Consider the following 21,619-nt stretch of genomic DNA (forward strand, 5'->3'; position numbering starts at 1 on the left):
TCCGACAGCAAATGTCCGATGGAGCCTATACACGGTTGGAATTTCCGACAACAAGCTCCCATCGAACATTTGTTGTCGGAAATTCAGACCGTGTGTACGCGGCATAATTGTGGAAGTATGCAGTTTTGAGCCTTAACATATTTGGTATCTATTTACTCAACAAAACCTCATCTTTTAGTACACAGAAAATTTGGAGATCATATTGTGCTTGTGTGCACTAAAATTCATTTTAGTGTATTTTTGTAAATAAAAATATATATTTGATAAATATCATGCAACACAAAAACTTACAACTACCATATTTTTGTTCTATAGGGCCTATGCTTTCAGAAAATTTTCATGTTTTGGGAAGTAATTTTCTAGCAAAAAATGCACATTTTAATATTATATAAAATTGCTCTTGTAGCAAAAGGTTTAATTTGTGTCTTTTATATCTACCCAGAGTGCAGCTTTTATCTTAGAAACTATGTATGCTTGTAGGACTCCAAAACTTGCTTTAGGGATATTCTACTGGGTCAGGGACTGATGCAAATGATTTTTACAAATTCCATAATACCATTAGCATATGCTGGATCTCTGTACACTAAATTAAATTCATTCGTCTTAAACATATTTATAACCGTGCTCTGACACAAAAGATTACAGTACATGACATGTATTTAAAATGTAAGTTTAATTTTTCAGAAAAAATGAAAAAGGGAACACCTTACATCCTCCCGCCATTTCCCGCTATACTTACTTCCATGGATGAAGAGGTGTCAATGCCCATGCAGTCAGTGTAGTGGTCCAGGATTTGAAATTCCCGCTCTTCTCCCCCTTCTTTCTGCAGGGCTTCTGGAACTGATCAGAGTGATTCTAATTGCCCAGCACCGGCAGAGAGCATTGCTTTTATTCGTCCTGTTAGTGATACAGAAAGAAGGAGAACAGCGGGGATCTCAAATTCCCAGATCGCTACAACGACTGCATGGGCACTGAGGTAAATAGTTAGGCTCGGGGAGTAGGGAGGGTGTACGGTGTTGGTTCACCTGTTCATTTTTCCTGTATGAAATACAAGTGAATTTTCATTCACTGTTAGCGTATAACATGTTGTTTCATGTGTCTGTAGTTCAATAACAGAATGTAATATGCAGTAATCAAAGACCCTCCAGTTCCTGTAATGATGCAAAAGCAAGAAATAATTCTTAGAGAACACAGTTCTTATATCTCTAGAACTTACCTTTATTCCTTGGTTTCCTGTCAATCCAGTCACCAATCAAAGCCCCGAATACCAACACAGAGCCAGCTACCACTAAGCCAAATACAGCTGTTAGCAGCAGGTTATGTCCATACAACTCAATGAGGAACACTGAGATGGCAAAATGCCACATGCGATCCCCCTAATGGAAGAATACAGCACAAATAAGTGTTACTAGGTAACCCCATACACCTCTTACCAGGATTCCGAGATCCTATTCATACCCCAACTGTGCTTAAAATCCCCATTGCAATCCCTATTACCTCTCATTTTTTTCTTCCCCATCTATTTTTCTCCTACTTATGACTATTTTTTCTTTTAACTGTTTTTTTTTCTACCTTTTCCCCCTATTCTTTCTCTCTCCTTCCAATTTTTTACTTGAAAAGTTCTGGTAGCAGAAACTTTATTTCCTTTGTTATCAGTATACCAGCGTCACGTAGTTCCAATATGTAGAACAAGATATTCGATTCTATAAAATTTTTCTTTAACCACTTCAGCCTCGGAAGAATTTACCCCCTTCCTGACCAGAGCGTTTTTTTGTGATTCGGCACCGTGTCGCTTTAACTGACAATTGCGTGGCCGTGCGACACTGTACCCAAACAAAATTGATGTCCTTTTTTTCCGACAAATAGAGCTTTCTTTTGGTGGTATTTGATCGCCTCTGCGGTTTTTATTTTTTGCGCTATAAACAAAAAAAGAGGGACAATTTTGAAAAACACACAATATTTTGTACTTTTTGCTATAATAAATATCCCCATTTTTTTTAAAAAAAGCTAATTTTTTCTCAGTTTAGGCCGATATGTATTCTTCTTCATATTTTTGGTAAAAAAAACCACAATAAGCGTATATTGGTTGGTTTGCGCAAAAGTTATAGCGTCTACAAAATAGGGGATAGATTTATAGCATTTTTATTATTTTTTTTTTTTTTACTAGTAATGGCGGCGATCTGCGTTTTTTATTGTGACTGCAACATTATGGTGGACACATCGGACAATTTTGACACATTTTTGGAACCATTGTCATTAATACAGGGATCAGTGCGATTAAAAATGCATTGATTACTGTAAAAATGGCACTGGCGGTGAAGGAGTTAACACTAGGGGGCAGTGAAGGGGTTAACTGTGTTGCCTGGGAGGTGATTCTAACTGAAGAGGGAGGGACTAACTAGAGGAAGTGACGGATCGTGGTTCCTAGCTAATAGGAACACACGATCTGTCACTCCTGTCAGAACAGAACAGGGACGTGTGTGTTTACACACACGTCCCTGTTCTGTCTCTCCTGGTCACGATCGCTCGTGGCCGGTGGTCATTGCGACCGTCAGCCACGAGCATCGGCACCTCCACTGTGCAGCGGTCGCCGTGCGTGTGCCTGCTATCTGGACCCCGCGAGCCAACGTACAGCTAAGTGGTTTTGCGCAGGAGAGCCAAACTGCTACAGTATAACTGCGGCGGCTGGTCCGGAAGCAGTTGAATTTTACTTTTTTAATTTTTAAAAGCTATATTCTTGATAATAATTAAGACTTTTTCTTACCTTAGGTTATCTTATATTAACCTGGTCTATTTTGGTTTTAACCTTATACAAGAAATTAAATAATCTTTTGATGATAACTTAAATTTATGCTAAAATCGTTTTAGTTAAACTACCTATCTTTAGCTAATGTTGGAGCTACAATTCAACTTTATTACCATATATGTCGTCTCTTCTTTTGCTGCCATCATATGTATTTACATATGTTAATTGTTAAAATTCAATAAACAAATTTGATAAGAAAATCCCCATTGCAATGCATTTGTCTAATATGCTGGGAAAAATGATTTAACAGTGTAAGGCCTCGTACACACGGTTTGATTGTTGGAATACCCGATGTCTGATTTTTGTCAAACGCGCACGTGCAGGATTTTGTCTAGCATACTAACTATCCGCAAGTTGTTTGACAAACACGAACGTAGTGACGTACTATGAAAGCATAAAGAGGAAGTTCATTTCTCAAGCAACACCCTTTGGGCCCCTTATGCTAATTTTGTGTTAGTAGAAGATAGTAGAAGTTTGGTGAGTGTTGATTCGCAATTTTCAGATCGTACAAAACAAATGTCTTTTAAAATATGTTTGGCATAATTACATCAGTATCACCAGCAAAACAACTGCATTATTATCCCATTAAAGAAGATTAGAATGTGCTCTGCATTTCGACATTTCATCAACTGCCACGTCACAAATGTTAATTCTAGATTAGGAAAGGTAGTGTACAAGACGTTCCAGCTCGTTCCTTGATTCCGATCATGCGTGTTTGTACTTTTGACTTTTGTGTGACGGTTTCTGTACTGACCATCCGAAAATCAGATGTTGAGTTCACATCCAACAAAAATTTTATAGCCTGCACATCCAGCTTTTGTCTGAAAGACAACTCGTCTGTCGAATGCACAATACTAACGATCCGAAAATCCACAGACAGCTCGACTTACGAATTTTCCCTTCTGATTTTCGTGTGTACAAAGGCCTTAGTTATTTGTTGTTTATACCAAAATGCTATAAATTCTACTTCTTATAAATTATTCACACTATAGTGTTTCAAATAAAAACGTACGGCCAACATTATGGCCAAATATTTAGCAATAAAAGTCTGCACACCGCTATACTCGAAACTATTTTTCAACCAGCAATAAGAGATTTTAAGGATTCCTAAATCCCTACAAAGTGTATAAATCTGTAATTTTTTAACTGTATTTTAACTGTCTTACTTTTATATCCAGTTTTGTCCCTGTATGTTTAAGATTTTTTTAATAGATTACTGATTAAAAACTATCTTTTTGTATTGATGTACTGTGCTCCAAGATTTCTCACTTTTTATACCCATTTTTTCAGTTGTCACACGGTTTTCTTTGTAGCAGATGTTTTGTGTATATACCATTTACAAATATTTAGAGCAAGTACACCACATCCAAAGAATGGTTTTGCAATGAAGTTATGTTCACCGTTTATGGAAAAACTGTAGTACAACAGGTTAAAAGAACGATAGTACATTTGTAAATTTCCACATGCACATAAGATCATGGGCGTCCGCACCATAGGGCAAGGGGGGTCAATTGTCCCCCCCCCCCAGAATCGTAGGAGTGTTGAAGTCCTTCAGAGTGAAGACACTTGACTTGCCCCCTGTGTTGCAATGGCCGCCGCGGCCGCCTCTGCGGCAGCCGTGGTCTTTTTTTTCAAAGCCTGCTGCTGGCCTGGGGGCTGGGGCTGCTCTCAGTCTTTTCCGACTACACATGCATCCGTCCCTCCCTCCTCACCCCCGGCCCGAGCATCAGATTGGCTCTGCCGCTCGGGCCTGTGCTTAACATGACCGTGACACTGACCCGGCTGTTCCGTGATTGGCTGCTGCCTCAGCCTGCCTCTGCCTGTGTAAATATGTTGAGTCTATGCCGATCCGGCCGGCGCGCCTCCGGCTCCTCCCACAGGTCACAGGTGCGTGGCGTGCAGTGGCCGAGATGACAGAGAATACACTGCCTGGCTGCCAGTGCCTGTCCTGGGACTATCGCTGAAGAACCACAGGTAACAGCAGTGCCTGTACAATGATACCACTGTGTACATCTTTTTGTATTGCAATACAACTGGAACTGTTGTGGCCATATTTTGATCTTGATGGAAACAGCTATACAGACTGTATTATACAGTCTGTAAAGCTGTTTTCATCAAGATCAAAATATGGCCAGAACACAATGGCGGCCCGTGCATTAAGGGACCGAGCATGGGTGTCCATAAAATTATGCCCCCCCCCCCCCCGAAAAAAGTTCTGCGGACGCCCATGCATAAGATTATAGTAATACATATACTTTCTGTGGCAAAATTATTGATTATGCAAATGGAGAGGTAACATGGCACCTAACATATCTGATGTTAAAGTATAGGTTGATTTAGTTAATAGTTACGAAGAATGCTTGGCAATCCAGTCTCACACCTATAAAAATTTTACTGGGACATGGAACGTTTGGCCAACACCTTAAGGTGTATCTAAAATTGTAATGACAGTCATGGAATTTTTGGTTGATGTTCTAGGATGTTCTACGCTTACATTGATATGTTTTGTTAAGATTGCAATGCTCACTTCACTTATTAGCAATCCATTTATGCCTATATATAAAAGATGTTGTTTGATACTGACAACTGAGTACTCTTATTTTTGCAACACCCATTATGCTTACTACATTATAAATCTTTTTAAAACTCAATAAAGATGATACTTAAAAAAAAAACAACACAAAAACAACAATAGTACAAAAGGGTGAAAGAACCTCCTGCCCAAGAGAAAAGGGGTTCTTTTACCCCCAAAACATTGGGGGATTTCACCTCTCTTTTTGAACCATGATTTGGCCTCTGCTCACTCTCCCACATTACTTTACTCTGGGAAGTAACCTCTTGTATGTATTTATGAACATCAGCTGCTATATGACTAAGGCAGGCCATAGAGGATTCAGTTTTCTTTTTTTTTGTTTAACATGCAGGTTGAACAAAAAAAAAAAACCTGGCTCAATTCCTCCCCGCTGTGTCATTGTATTATGACAGCAGGGAGACTTTCTTGCCATTCTATGCATTAAGATAAAAAGCCTTCTATTTGTAGCAGGCCCACTCAGCCCCACTAACACTTACCTGAGGTCCCTCTCTGTCCAGCGATGTCCACAAGTGTGTCAGCCACCTGAGATTTTCCCTCTTGAGACACAGCAGCAGTGTCATTGGCTCCCGCTGCTGCCAATCAAAGTCAGCTAGCCAATCAGGAGAGAGAGGGGACGTGGCGGGGCTCCATGTCTGAATGGACATAGGGAGCTGTCACTCAACTCGGGTGCCCCCCATAGCAAGCTGCTTGCTGTGGGGGGACTCAACAGGAGGGGGGGGGGGACCCAAGAAGAGAAGGATCTGGACTGCTCTGTGTAAATCCACTGCAACAGAGCAAGTAAGTATAACATGTTTGTTATTTTTATAGGAAAAAAAAAATGAGACTTTACAGTCACTTTAAGTGGTGCTCACTGTACCTAGGTACATGCACATATTTTTAATTTACACTCACCGGCCACTTTATTAGGTACACCTGTTCAATTGCTTGGTAACACAAATTGCTAATCAGCCAATCACATGGCAGCAACTCAATGCATTTAGGTATCTAGATGTGGTGAAGACGACTTCCTAAAGTTCAAACTGAGCATCAGAATGATTAAGAAAGGGGACTTAAGTGGCTTTGAATGTAGCATGGTTGTTGGTGCCAAACGGGCTGGTCTGAGTATTTTAAAAACCGCTAATCTACTGGGATTTTCACACACAACCATCTCTTGGGTTTACAGAGAATGGTCCGAAAATAAAAAAATATCCAGTGAGCAGCAGTTTTGTGGATGAAAATGCCATGTTGATGTCAGAGGAGAATGGGCAGAATGGTTCAAGATGATAGAAAGGCAACAGTAACTCAAATAACCACTCCTTACAACCAAGGTATGCAGGATACATCTCTGAACACACAACACATCGAACCTTGAAGCAGATGGGCTACAGCTGCAGGACACCACATCAAGTGCCACGCCTGTCAACTAAGAACAGGAATCTGAGGCTACAATTCACACAGGCTCACCAAAATTGGACAATAGAATATTGGAAAAATGTTGCCTGGTCTGAGTAGTAAATTCAGATGGTAGGGTCAGAATTTGGCGTAAACAACATGAAAGCATGGATCCATCCTGCCTTGTTTCAATGGTTCAGGCTGGTGGTGTAATGGGATGGGCGATATTTTCTTGGCACACTTTGGGCCCCTTAGTACCAATTGAGCATCGTTTAAACACCACGGCCTACCTGAGTATTGTTGCTGACCATGTCCATCCCTTTATGACTACAGTGTACCATCTTCTGATGACTTCTCCCAGCAGGATAATGCACCATGTCACAAAGCTCAAATCCTCTCACCACTGATTTCTAGAACATGACAATGAGATCACTGTAATCCAATGGCCTCTACAGTTCCCAGATCGCAATCCAATAGATCACCTTTGTGATGTGGTGGAATGGGAGATTTGCATCACGGATGTGCAGCCGACAAATCCACAGCAACTGTGTGAAGCTATCATGTCAATATGGACCAAAATCTTGGTCCATGTCTTGTTGAATCTATGCCATATAGAATTAAGGCAGTTCTGAAGGCAAAACGGGGTCCAATCCAGTACTAGGAAGGTGTACATAATAAAGTGACTGGTGAGTGTAGATTGAATATAGATTGGAACTAAAAGCTACAATGACATATTCCTTCTGTATTATGCTTGATATGACATACTTGAATATTTATTTATATTTATTATGTTATACAAACTTCAGCAAGTTGTCTTCACCACATCTAGATGCCTAAGAGCCAGTTCACACCGCATGCAGTCCAGTGCATTTTTTTCTGCATCAAAAACGCAGGGAAAGTAGTTTATATGGTTTTCAAATGGCATAGTTCACGCCAGTGCTTGCAGTTCCAGAAAAAAAAAGTAGAACATGCTGCATTTTTCCTGTACTGGAACGCTGTAAAACACATAAAAAATGCACTGGAACACACTGAAAACGCACTGGAACACATATGTCCTTATTTAAGGTTAAGAAGAAAAGAGGGGGAAAAATGCACTGGACTGCATCAAAAACGCACCAAAACACATCGAAAATGCACTGTAACGCATCAAAACATGGCACAAACGCACATACAGAAAAGCATCTGGAACGTATCCAGACTGCATTTCTATGGCGTGAACTGGCCCTTAATGCATTGAGTTGCTGCCATGTGATTGGCTGATTAACAATTTGTGTTACCAAGCAATTAAACAAGTGTACCTAATAAAGTGGCCAGTGAGTGTAGTGCTTCAATATATGTTGAATACAAACTTATTCCTTGAATGCGATATGCTTACTGTATAGATTTACAACGTTATGGCCAAGCCAGATACTTTATCTGAACAAAGTAATATGAGAAGACATTAAATATTCCTTAGAACTGATTTTAAGTGTAATGAGTTTAATAGTATCCATTATTTGTTTTTATTGTTAGAGCCCATTCACACAGGGACGACTTGTCAGGCGACCTAGTCGCCTGACAAGTCGCCTCCCGTTCTGTGCTATGGAACCGTTCTAAGGGGAGCGACGCAAGTCGCTCCGACTTAGAAAAAGGTTCCTGTACGACTTCGGGGGCGACTTGGAGCGACTTGCATAGACTTCTATACAGAAGTCGTTTTGCAAGTCGCCCGGGCAGTCGTTTGCAGGTCGCCTTGCTTGTTGTAGAGCAAAAAATGATGTACTGACTTGAAGCTGTATTATATCCGTCAGAGCAATACATATATAGATATATATATATACACATATAGATATATTGGAATATCATTTTTATGTATGTGCAAGCTACCTCTTATATATAAAAAAAAGATATCTGACTCTATTCATTAGCAATGCTTTTAATAAACACTTATGTTTTTGTATGATTTTATTATTGCACTGTAATACTGATTTACTGTTTCAAAAGCTGTAAATAATGAGCCTACCAGAAAAAAAAAAGATCTTACCCATATTGACAATGCACAGCTCACATAGACAAGAAACCTTGGTCCCATCAGATAGCTTACCGCTGGACCTGGCAAAAAAATCAAAAACAGATATAAAGATAACTGCTAGAAGCCCAGAGAGATGACATAACATTTTTAACAACCAAATATATCATATTTATAAGAGAGTAGGCAGAGAGTGGACTGGCAGCTGAGTAACAGATATACCCCTCAGACGAAGTGTCCTCACATAGGCTTTTATTGTAAAGGGAAGAGAGGGGGCGTGTCAGACCAGTTCTGTTACGGAGCTATGATTACTAAGAGCACTGAGTCTGGCAGAGTCAGTACTGCATTGCTTGCAGGCAAGGTACCATGGGATATGTAGTCCTTATTTATAGTGATCTTTTTTGCCAAGAGCTGGCAGAGAAATCCAGCATTAAAAATGCTCAGTCTCGTGCAGATTTATGACAGCTCAGGTCACAGCCACTGTACTAACAATCCGATGCAGTGTTGCCAACCTACAAGATTGAAATTTACTGACGCGACACCCCAGATTTACTGGCACAGCCACATTTTTACTGCCATTTCCAGAAGTTACAAAATTACAGTTTTAAGTGCAAGTTTCAGTATTTAGGCTACAAACAAGTACAATATGCAATCTGATTTAAGGTAAATATTAAGGCAAAAAACATATTTCTTATTTTATTTTTGATATAGTAAGTAAGTAGTTCAGGGACAGGACTGAGGAGAGCAAAAAATTAGAATGGACAGGCAAACACACATGAAATTGACTCTCACGGTGACACTGACAGCAGTGTGCAACAGCATAGATGAATGATCTATATCTATCTATATAGATATATATATATATATATATATATATATATATATATATATATATATATATATCTATATAGATGAGCCCGATGTTGAATATCGGGTGTTCACCGAATAGCAAACAATTTGGGGTGTCCGCGGCAAATTCGAAAGACGCGGAACACCCTTTAAAAGTCTATGGGAGAAATCAAAAGTGCTAATTTTAAAGGCTTGTATGCATGGTATTGTCATAAAAAGGGTTTGGGGACCTGGGTCCTGCCCCAGGGGACATGTATCAATGCAAAAAAAAAGTTTTAAAAAGTCTGTTTTTTTCGGGAGCAGTGATTTTAATAATGCTTAAAGTGAAACAATAAAAGTGTAATATTCCTTTAACCACTTCCCGCCCGCCCTATAGCGGATTGACGTCCGGGAAGTGGTCCTGTTATCCTGACTGGACGTCATATGACGTCCAGCAGGATAACATGCCGCAGCGCGCCCCCGGGGGCGCGCATCGCGGCGATCGGTGGAGCGGTGTGTCAGTCTGACACACCGCTACACTGATCTTGGTAAAAAGCCTCTGGCGGAGGCTCTTTACCACGTGATCAGCCGTGTCCAGTCACGGCTGATCACGCTGTCAATAGGAAGAGCCGTTGATCGGCTCTTCCTCACTCGCGTCTGACAGACGCAAGTAGAGGAGAGCCGATCGGCGGCTCTCCTGGCAGGGGGGGTCTGCGCTGATTGTTTATCAGCGCAGCCCCCCTCAGATCACCCCACTGGACTACCAGGGATGCCACTAGGACCACCAGGGAAGGGGCAACGTGGATGGCCAGGTATGTACCCCATGGCCATCCACATATGCCCAATCTGTGCCAATCAGTGCCCACTGATTGGCACTATTATGTCAATGATATGCCCAGATCTGCCCAGCAATGCTTTATCAGTGCCACCTGTCATTGCCCATCTGTGCCACCTGTCATTGCCCATCGGTGCCACCTGTCTGTGCCCATCAGTGCCCACCTATCAGTGCCCATCAGTGCCACACATCAGTGCCACACATAAGTACCCATCAGTGCCACCCATATATACCAATCAATACCACCTACGAGTGCCCATCAGTGCCGCCTATGTGTGCCCATCGGTGCCACCTATGAGTGCCCATCAGTGCCGCATACCAGTGCCACCTATCAGTGCCCATCATCAGTGCCCGTTAGTGCCACCTCATCAGTGCCACCTCATTGGTGCCACCTCATCGGTGCCCATCAGTGCCACCGTATCAGTGCCCATCAGTGCAGCCATATCAGTGCCCATTATTGAAGGAGAAAGCGTACTTATTTACAAAAAAATTTAACAGAAGCAAAGAAAAACTTGTTTTTTTTCGAAATTTTCGGTCTTTTTTTATTTGTTGCGCAAAAAATAAAAACCGCAGGGGTGATCAAATACCACCAAAAGAAAGCTCTATTTGTGGGAACAAAATGATAAAAAATTTGTTTGGGTACAGCGTAGCATGACCGCGCAATTGTCATTCAAATTGCAACAGCGCTGAAAGGTGAAAATTGGTCTGGGCGGGAAGGTGTCTAAGTGCCTGGTATTGAAGTGGTTAAATTTCGTACCTGGGGGGTGTCTTTAGTATGCCTGTAAAGTGGCGCATGTTTCCCGTGTTTAGAACAGTCCGAGAGCAAAATGACTGTCATTTAAAAGTACTCGCAGCTATAATGAATTGTCGGTCCCGGCAATACACATAAAAGTTCATTGATAAAAATGGCATGGGATTCCCCCACAGGGGAACCCCGAACCAAAATGTAAATCTGTCATAATTTTGCTTTTCTGGAATTTAATACTGATCCTCTTACTTTAATACTTTGAGTCTTTGACCTGGAACAAGTATGCAGGTAAAAACTTCTCAGACTTTTCCGATTGTATACATTTTCTTTGTCAGTAGCTCAATATATTGAAGCCAGTGACATAACAATCAGTCAACTAAAAGGTATCTTTACAAGGAAATTACCATACTACTCACAAAAAAATATGATCTACAATTTTATGTAAAAAAACTTGTTATTGTGCCGCTACTCAAAACATGCATCCTGCACCAAACATGTACATAATAAACTGCACTTGTTTGTTTTTCATACATAAAGGGGTCATTTACTGTAGTGCTAATAGCGCTAATATGTGCAAATAAATACTCTCAAAATAGTGAAATTGCACTAATTAAAGCCCAAATTAAATTAATAGCGCTGGGGAAAAAATACTCCCAAAATCAAATTCACTGTAGCTCCCAGACAACAAATCGCGCCTAAACCATGACTCTTGCTAGAACCTGGAGAATTGCACGTGGAAATAATGTTTAGAGCGTGGTATAATTGCCTAAATAGTACTTAAAAATGTTTAACCGCTTGCCGACCAGTGCATGACGATATACGTCGGCACAATGGCACAGCTGCACAAATGGGCTTGCAGGTACGTCCCCTTTAAGACGCAGCATTGTAGGCGCGCACGCCCGCCCGTCGTGTGCTCCGTGACCGTGCCTGTGGATCTTGCGGACTCGATGTCCGCCAGTGTCCCGTGATCATGTCATGGAGCGGCAGAATGGGGAGATGCCTATGTAAACAAAATATTTCCCTGTTCTGCCTAATGACATGACAGATCTACTGCTCCCTGTAATCGGGAGCACTGATCGCTGTCATGTCCTAGGTAGCCCATCCTCCCACAGTTAGAATCACTCCCTAGGACACACTTAACCCCTTGATTGCCCCCTAGTGTTTAACCCCTTCCCTGCCAGTGTCATTTATACAGTAATCAGTGCATTTTTATAGCACCGATCGATGTATAAATGACAATGGTCCCAAAATAGTGTCAAAAGTGTCCGATGTGTCGGCCATAATGTCGCAGTCATGATAAAAATCGCTGCCATTACTAATAAAAAAAAATTAATAATAAAAATGCCATAAATCTATCCCCTATTTTGTAGACGCTATAACTTTTGCGCAAACCAATCAATATACGCTTATTGCGATTTTTTTTTTTTACCAAAAATATGTAGAGGAATACATATCGGCCTAACCTGAGGAAAAAATAGGTTTTTTTTATATATTTTTGGGGAATATTTATTATAGCAAAAAGTAAAAAATATTGTTTTTTTTCAAAATTGGCTCTATTTTTTTGTTTATAGCGCAAAAAATAAAAATCACAGAGGTTATCAAATACCATCAAAAGAAAGCTCTATTTGTGGGGAAAAAAAGGATGTAAATTTTGTTTGGGTGCAACGTGGCACGAACGCGCAATTGTCAGTTAAAACGACGCAGTGTAGTATCACAAAAAGTGCTCTGGTCAAAAAGGGGGTAAATTCTTCCGGGGCTGAAGTGGTTAAAGATAATGTGCTTTTAAACTGAGAAGAGATAAATTCCCAGTCTCTGTACAACTAGGTGCCAACTGAGCATGCTCAGACAGGCAAACTACTCATTTTAACTCCCATGCCTTTTTTACAGGGCTCTATAGTAAATACCAAAATTAGCACTGGGCTAAAATACGTTTTTGAGAGTGAAAATTCACACTATATAGTCCAGTGCAAGTTTTAGCCATTGATTATAATGGTACAATTGTAACATCCCCAAATAAATACTTTTAATGTTGAGATGAACTGTATCTTTCTCTCAAAGAAATTGTCCTTGCAACAATGTTGCTTCCTCTTCATCTATTTTGTTTTTAAGAATGCTAAAATGTGTAATGTTTTGGTAAAATATTTTTTTCTCTGTATCTCTCACTTGTTACTCTCCATCTCACAAAAATCTTTACCCAAACTCACACAGGTGTCTTTTCAAACCACAAACAATACCATTGCAGATGCAAATTTAAAACAAGTCACAATTTTGTGTGTTGTTTAGTATTTCTAAATGATTATAATTTGAGGCCAAAAAATGTGATATGTGTACCAACATCAGAAATAAAAATGTCTTTCCCAAAATTCGGAGGGTAACATCACTATTCTACACTCACACACCAAGAGCCACCAAATATCACAGAATAAATCAAGAAGAATAACTCCTGACTAACGTAATTCCACCACCTATATGTCCACAGAAATGCAGTATTTATGTATAGGAGGATTCCACATGTGGCAGCACAGTGGCTAACAGTTTAGCACTTCTGTCTAGCAGCACTAAGGTTCTTGGTTCGAATCCCAAACATGCCACTTCATGTAGAGAAGTTGTCTGTTCTCCCTATGTTGTTAAACATAGCTCCTGACAATATTGTTGCTTTACTTTTTTTGGCTGTTTTTTTTTTCTCTCTTCTCCTCAGAATACTCTGGGACTATGATTGCTTGCCTGACCCTTCAGTTCTGCATCTGCGATCTCCTGCCAGAGTGGACATTAATAGTCTGGTTAGAGGTATCTCAGGTATTATTGATGCCAGATTTACTATATAATGCTTTACTGTCAAATGTTTCTCATATGCAATATTTTTCCACACGGGGACCCAGTGCCTTGCCTCCGCTCCCTCGGTCACAGTATCAGCCTCGCAAAAGCTGCCATACCTTTATCTGTTACATAGGGCCTACAGATCGCCTGTCAAACTTCACAGTTGGGGACTTCGTAATACACCACTCTGTCCAAAGTGCATGAGGGACCACGGAGACCTTATGCCAATGTTTTGGAAATGTCCAAAACTTTTTTGGTTTTGGACAGAGATTCTAGAAATAATTTCTCAGGTGTTTACCTTTATCGTTCCAAAAACTCCTACAGTGTTTCTGTTGGGTGCCCCGGATGAGGAGACGCTGACTCCTTCTACTCAAATGGCGATCATTCGGTTGCTCTATGTGGGGCGAAAACTGATAGCTCAACTCTGGAGAGTTGAAAAAAATGTCTATGCTCTCATGGGGGATCCTGAATACTAGGAGCAATTATGTTACCAAGAGAGGAAGCCCCCTGAAGACTACCTGTGGCATGTCTGGTAATAAGCCCCTCAGAACTTGGTCGTTACCAAGTAAATGCCAATGTTTCGGAATTAATCTTTTGATTGTGTGTGATTGTACTGAGTATGTGGTAATAAAGGGTAAAGATACTTTCTTATCCATCAACTGATGTGGTTTATCCACCAAAAGTGATGGCCTGTCCATCTGTCTCACCTTATCCAAGGTCTGGGACAGTGTTCGTGGGTCATATCCCTTTTCCACAAATCTGTTTGACAAAACAGCTGCCTGCTTGTCAAAAACAGCTACCTCAGTAAACCTCATAAATTGGCCAAAAGGGACAGCTCTAAGCCAAGGATCATGATGGCAACTGTCTGAGGATATGTAACAATTTTGATCCGTCGGCTTAAAAAGAGTCGACGTAATGAAGTTCCCCTCTTTAACTGAAATAGTTAATTCCAGAAAATTGATCTCCTCTAGGCTAGCCTCAAAATTAAACCTGATGCCCCTATCATTATCATTGAGGAGTGTCATAAATTGTGACAAATCAGACTCGGTGCCATCCCACAGGAGGAGGACGTCATCAATATATCTAGCCCATAAGACAACCTCCGGTCTGTCCTGAGCTTTGATGATGTCCTCCTCCCACTTGACCATAAATAAATTGGCCAAGCTATGGGTGTACTTAGCCTCCATAGCCACACCCCTGTCCTGTTTAAAAAACTTGTTCAAACACAAAGTCGTTGTGCGTGGCAGCAAAGTTCAATAGCTCCATAATAAAATCGATCTGTGTTGGAACAAGATTCAAATCCCTCTCAAGATACAATTTAACGGCCTCCAGACCTAATTGGTGAGGAATAATGGTGTAGAGCGAAGTCACGTCCGCCGTTACTAACCATAATCCATCCTTGGGAGTAATCACTGACAGTAAATTAATAACTTGTTTGGAGTCCCTGATGTAAGACGGAATTTTCTTCACCAAAGGCTGCAAATAAAAATCAATGTACTTGCCCACCCGGGACGTAATTGAGTCAATACCACTCACTATAGGACGCCCCGGGGGGCAAGATTGACTTTTATGACTCTTAGGAAGGTAATAGATGACTGGGGTACGGGGGGCACTAGGTACAAGGAATAGTTTCTCTTTTTTGGTGAGGATCCCTATGTGAAAACCTCTCTCAACAATGACCTCTAATTCCCTATTATATTTAGATACGGGATCTCTGTTGTGAGGGGTATAGGTCTCACTATCCCCTAGGATCCGATACATGGCAACATCAGAAGGGGGTTTAAGAACCATTCAGTTTCCAGACATTATGATGAGGTACACCAGAGGGACCCCTCCAATACACTCTATATGGGGATAGACAAATATACACCCCATTGGAGGGGCAGTTCATTGGTTAGGGAAATTTCTAAATTAGAAATGTCCTGGGTGTATCGTCTAAAAACCTTTGTGCCCTTGGCTTGAACGTAGACGTTGACGTCAACGCATTCATCAATAACTCTTAAAATGCTGACTTGAACCATCACCCACGTACATTTATCAATTTTATTATTTGAGCCATATGAGTTTGGCTGTTTTTATTGATTTTTATTGATAGTTATGCTTATTGTGAATAAGTTAATTGTGTATGTGTTTGGCAGTCGGTCTTCGTTTCGAGCCCTCATGTGTAACAACCTATTTGGGGTGGTCCCATTAAACAACTAGAGACCATTTTGGTTGATGGAGTTTGAACGATGTGTCTACTTTATAAATTCATTATCCATTTGTCAGTTATTCATTTATATATTTTTTTGGTAATTTTAGCTGAACCTTTGTGCCAACTATTAACTTTTGGTGTATGGTATAAGTTGTGTTACTTGGTTATATTTATTACATGCTTATATCCCTTTTTTCATATTTTTTTCTTTTTCATTTTAGTTTTTATACACATATACATTTTTTGTTTTTCGTTTTAGGGTCTTTGAGCGATCCAGTTTATGGTGGTGTAGATTATGGCCACCAGTTCATAGAACCTGGGGCGCTCTTAATCAGTCTTAGTTTTTTCAGTTAGATTGATTCAATATCTAAGTTGACCACTAGAGGTCGTCTGAGACAAATTTTGAAGTGACACCTTAGACACACTGGAGCAAGTTCCGGGGGGTGGGGGGACGATTTGCCAATGCGCTCGTCCCCCTTTCTTAATATTTTTAATATTTTTAATATTCTTTAGTATATTCTACATTTACTCTGCACACCCGGTTTGGTTTAACTATTTGCTTCATGCATGTGTTCCGGTCTATGCTTTTACCGGCACCTGAACGTTTGGATTCCATTCATATAGGAAGTACTGTCATTGCGCTATTGCGCATGTGTATATCCATGTGTCGGCTTGGAACGAGGCTTGACACGCTCCCTGTCTGTATTTTAGAGGTGGCGCAGCACGCCCCCCATGCCCCTGGACGACATAAGTTATTATGAAACGAGTAGGGCAGAGCGACGCGCTGACGTCACCTTGTACTCCACTCGTTATCCACCAGGAACGGGCTGTCTGTTTTGTGCCAATCACTGACCATTGGATATCGTTAGTTTATTGATCACTGGTTATTTGTTACTGCATACGTTAATCATTATTTTCACTATTGTCCATGATTACCTGCAGGATATATTAATTTTTTTCTATTTTTTTCTGTTTGTTATCTATTGGCTTTGGTTTTTATACACATGCCTTACTTATCACGTAGTTCTTGTATACATGTGTGTTATGTTCACTAATATTTTTAGAGTAGCGCGATTTTATCCTTTTTCCAGTTTGTGTGTGTATTGATGTTGTACATATTTATTGCTGCTCCCTTAGTGCTGGTTGGGTGTTAACCATCTCACCACCACTTTTTTCTGTATTTTGTTTTTGGTTCTTATAGCACGGTTTTTACACCATTTTTCTATACTTATGATGTACATGTTGTGGCTTTTTTTCTGGGTTTGGGGCGTGCATGCACGTCCCCCCTGCTGACCTGTGCTGTGACTGGACAAAGCACGAGTTTGGCAACTGATTTCAGCCAATGATCTTGGCTGAAGTCAGATGATCCGCTGTGGCCAATCACACACAGAGTTCTGTGTTTACAAAAACACAGAACTCTGTGTGTGATTTACAAAAACACAGAACTCTCTGTATTGTGAACAGCAATCTGTCAGTTCAGACAGATAGTAAAGTAAAACCAGCACATATTACACACATTGATCACTGTATTAGTGTCACTATTGATGTCAGTGTCAATTTGTCAGTTAGGTTACCTCCCAGCCAGCGTCAGCTATTGCTAGATTGCCCGTCACACTATCACAGTTCCACTATAAGTTGCTGATCACTGCCCTTACCAGCACAGTGTCATAGCTGCGTAAATTCCAGCATATACAGTGCATCCTGAAAGTATTCACAGAGCTTCACTTTTTGCACATTTTGTAATGTTACACCCTTATTCCAAAATGGACTAAAATCATTATTTTCCTCAAAATTCTACAAACAATAATCCCATTATGACAACATGAAAGAAATTGGTTTGGAATATTTGCAAATGTATCAAAAATAAAAAAGGAAAAAAAAAATCACATGTACATAAGTATTCACAGCCTTTGCTCAATAGTTTGCTGAAGCACCTTTGGCACCAATTACAGCCTCAAGTCTTTTTGAGTATGATGCTACAAGCTTGGCACACCTATTTTTGGGCAGTTTCTCCTATTCTTCTTTGCAGGACCTCTGAAGCTCCATCAGGTTGGATGGGGAGCCTCAGTGCACAGCCATTTTCAGATCTCTCCAGAGATGTTCAATTGAGTTTACATATGGGCTCTGGCTGGGCAACTCAAGGACATTCACAAAGTTCACAGAGCCACTCCTTTATTATCTTGACTGTGTGCTTAAGGTCGTTGTCCTGTTGGAAGATAAACTTTCTCCCCAGTCTGAGGTCCAGAGGGCTCTGGAGCAGATTTTCATTAAGGATGTTTCTGTACATTGCTGCATTCATCTTTCCCTCAATCCTGACTAGTCTCACTGTTCCTGCCACTGAAAAACATGCCCACAGCATGATGCTGCCACCACCATGTTTCACTCTAGGAATGGTATTGGCCAGGTGATGAGTGGTGCCTGGTTTCCTCCAGACAGGATGCTTGCCATTCAGGCCAAAGAGTTCAATCTTTGTTTCATCAGACCAGAGAATTTTGTTTCTCATGGTCTGAGTGTCCTTCAGGTGCTTTTTAGCAAACTCTAGGTGGACTGTCATGTGCCTTTTACTGAGGAGTGGCTTCCGTCTTTCTTACTATACAGGCCTAATTGGCGGAATGCTGCATAGATGGTTGTTCTTCTGGAAGGTTCCCCTCCCTCCACAGAGAAATTGTCAGGGCTGGGCTCAGCCCTTCCTTCTCTGAGCTAGCCACTCAGTTGTCGACTAATTGCCAGCTCCTATCACTCCACAGTTACTCAGCTGTTGATGATATCCTGCTCATCAGTCCGTTCTACTTAAGCCATCCAGTCCAGAGGAGCTCTGCCTTTGCCTTGGTCAACATCATAGAAACTGCGATCCTGTTCAAGACTTGCTTTGCTGACATCCCTTCTGGTTCCAAATCCTTGAATCTCCCACTGTGGCAGGCACCCGCCTCGAGTATTTCCTCTATAAGAGGTATGTCTGGTTCCCCTCTGCTTCCCCAGCGATTTGGGGGCAATTCAGTCCAATGCAGAGGGTTTCTCAACCAGGTTGAGATATACTTTTAGATGCTGCCCCAGGAGTTTCCCACGGACAGAAGAAAAGTAGGTTTAGTGATATTTTTGCTTTCTGAGAGAGCCTTGGCCTGGGCAAACCCTCTATATGAGACGCAAATACCTGTTGTCTTGAGCTACCCTGAGTTTGTGGCTTCGTTTAAAAGGGTATTTGACGTTCCCACACACTCCGCTTCTGCTGCCAAGTGCCTCTTGTCCATCGAATGGAGTACGAGAACTGTTGCCGACGACGCCATTGAATTCCGTTCTCTGGCAGCAGAGGTTGCGAGGAACAATGAGGCCCTTGTGGCTGTTTTTTTTCATGGTCTCTCGGATACCATCAAGGATGAGATAGCAGCCCGAGATATACCCACTGAGCTGGAGAAGTTGATCGCATTTGGCATCCTCATTGACTCTAGACTCAGAGAAAGACTCTTACTGAATTATTTGACTGCCTCAAGGGAGCAACGGTTTTCACGAAGCTTGATTTGAGAGGGGCATACAATCTCGTGAGGATTAAGGAGGGTGAGGAGTGGAAAACTGTGTTTAATTCCAAAACAGGCCATTATGAGTACCTCGTAATGCCTTTTGGCCTTTGTAACTGCCCGGCAGTTTTCCAGGAATTTATTAACGAGATTTGTTGCAGTTATGTGTGGTGGTTTATCTTGATGATATCCTCATATTTTCCAAGTCCCTGGAGAGCCACCACACAGATGTCTGTCGTGTGCTTCAGAAACTAAGAGAGTACAATCTCTATTGTAAACTGGAGAAGTGCGAGTTCCATCGTGAACAGGTTAAATTCCTGGGTTATGTAATTTCCACTGCTGGTTTTTCGATGGACCCAGAGAAACTTTCGGCAGTTGACCCGTGGGTTTATTTCTTCTGCAGCGTTTCCTGGGCTTTGCCAACTATTATCGGAAGTTTATTCGTAACTTCTCATCTCTGGTCAAGCCCCTTACTGATATGACCAGAAAGGACGGTAACCGACAGAGTTGATCTCTGGAGTCCATTAAGGCCTTTGAGAGTCTCAAGGCTGCGTTTGTTTCTGCTCCTGTGTTGGCACACCCTGATCCTACGTCACCATTTATTCTTGAGGTTGATGCTTCTGAGACTGGTGTTGGCGCCCTTCTGTCTCAACGTCCTACCTCTGAGAGCGCTATGCATCCTTGTGGCTACTTTTCCAAGAAATTGTCACCTGCGGAGTGCAATTACGAGATTGGTGACAGAGAGCTGTTGGTGATCATTTTAGCCCTGAAAGAATGGAGACATCTCCTCAAAGGTACCACTGTGCCGGTTCTCATTCTTACTGACCATAAGAATCTCACATTCTTGTCTGAGGCTAAACGCCTCTCTCCCAGAAGGGCGCGAGGGGCTCTTTTCTTGTCAAGTTTCATTTACATTGTCTCATTCTTACCTGGTACTAAGAATGTAAGGGCTGATGCCTTGTCACAACAGTTTTCCTCCACTTCCAAGTTGGAGTCGGTTCCGGTTCTTGTGATTCCTCCTGATCGTATTCTGGCTACGGTTCGCACCAGTCTCACTTCTCCTTTGGATGACAAAATTCTTGCTGCTCGGGTCCATGCTCCTCCTGAAAAACCTTGTGACCGCTGCTTTGTTCCAGAGAGTTTCCGTACTGCCGTGCTCTAGACTTACCATTCTCCCAATTCTGCTGGCCACCCTGGGAAGAATCAACTCTTTTGGGCCATTTCCCAACAATTCTGGTGGCCTAGTTTACGTGCTGATGTAACTGCCTTCATAGCTGCCTGTTCTGTGCTCAGAGTAAGACTCCATGACACCTTCCAGTGGGCCTCCTACAACCCATACCCAATGCAGAGAGGCCCTGGACCCACCTGTCTATGGTTTTTATTGTGGAGTTACCCAACTCCCAGGGCAACACAGTTATCCTTATGGTGGTTGACTGGTTCTCAAAGATGTGTCATTGTATTCCACTTAAGAAGTTGCCCACTTCTAAAGAACTGGCTTCCATTTTTGGTCTTTCGCTTACATAGGCTACCCAAGATGATTGTCTCGGACATGGGTAGTCAGTGCGTGTCCCGGTTCTGTCGAGCCTTTTGTGCATAGTTGGGAATTCAGCTTGCTTTCTCCTCTGCGTATCACTCGCAGTCTAATGGGGCTGCAAAACAAGCCAATCAGTCCTTGGAGCAATTCCAACGTTGCTATATTTGTGACCATCATAACAACTGGTCAGACCTATTATCGTGGGCAGAGTTTGCTCACAACAGTGCCTTGAATTCTGCTTAAATTTCCAACCTTCCATGTTGCCTGACTCGTTTGTTCCGCATAATATTCCTGCATTAGAGGAGCATCTCCGTGGTCTTCTTTCCACTTGGGCACAAGTCCAGGAGGCTTTGCGACATGCTAATGATAGGTATAG

At 41.6% G+C, this 21,619-nt stretch overlaps 1 protein-coding gene across 1 annotated transcript in view; it reads right to left on the reverse strand.

Annotated features, from left to right (window-relative positions):
- The window catches only part of LOC141144414 (ferroportin-like), a 96,357-nt gene that overhangs the window by 50,888 nt on the left and 23,850 nt on the right, over positions 1-21,619 (reverse strand). The window contains exons 2-3 of the mRNA XM_073630083.1: positions 8,791-8,858; positions 1,217-1,376 (exon numbers count right to left, since the gene is read on the reverse strand). Coding sequence (XP_073486184.1) covers positions 1,217-1,376; positions 8,791-8,858 — 228 coding nt within the window. The remainder of the gene's footprint in view (positions 1-1,216; positions 1,377-8,790; positions 8,859-21,619) is intronic.

The sequence above is a fragment of the Aquarana catesbeiana genome, linkage group LG05, assembly GCF_042186555.1.
Source record: "Aquarana catesbeiana isolate 2022-GZ linkage group LG05, ASM4218655v1, whole genome shotgun sequence".
NCBI classification, from domain to species: Eukaryota; Metazoa; Chordata; class Amphibia; order Anura; family Ranidae; genus Aquarana; species Aquarana catesbeiana.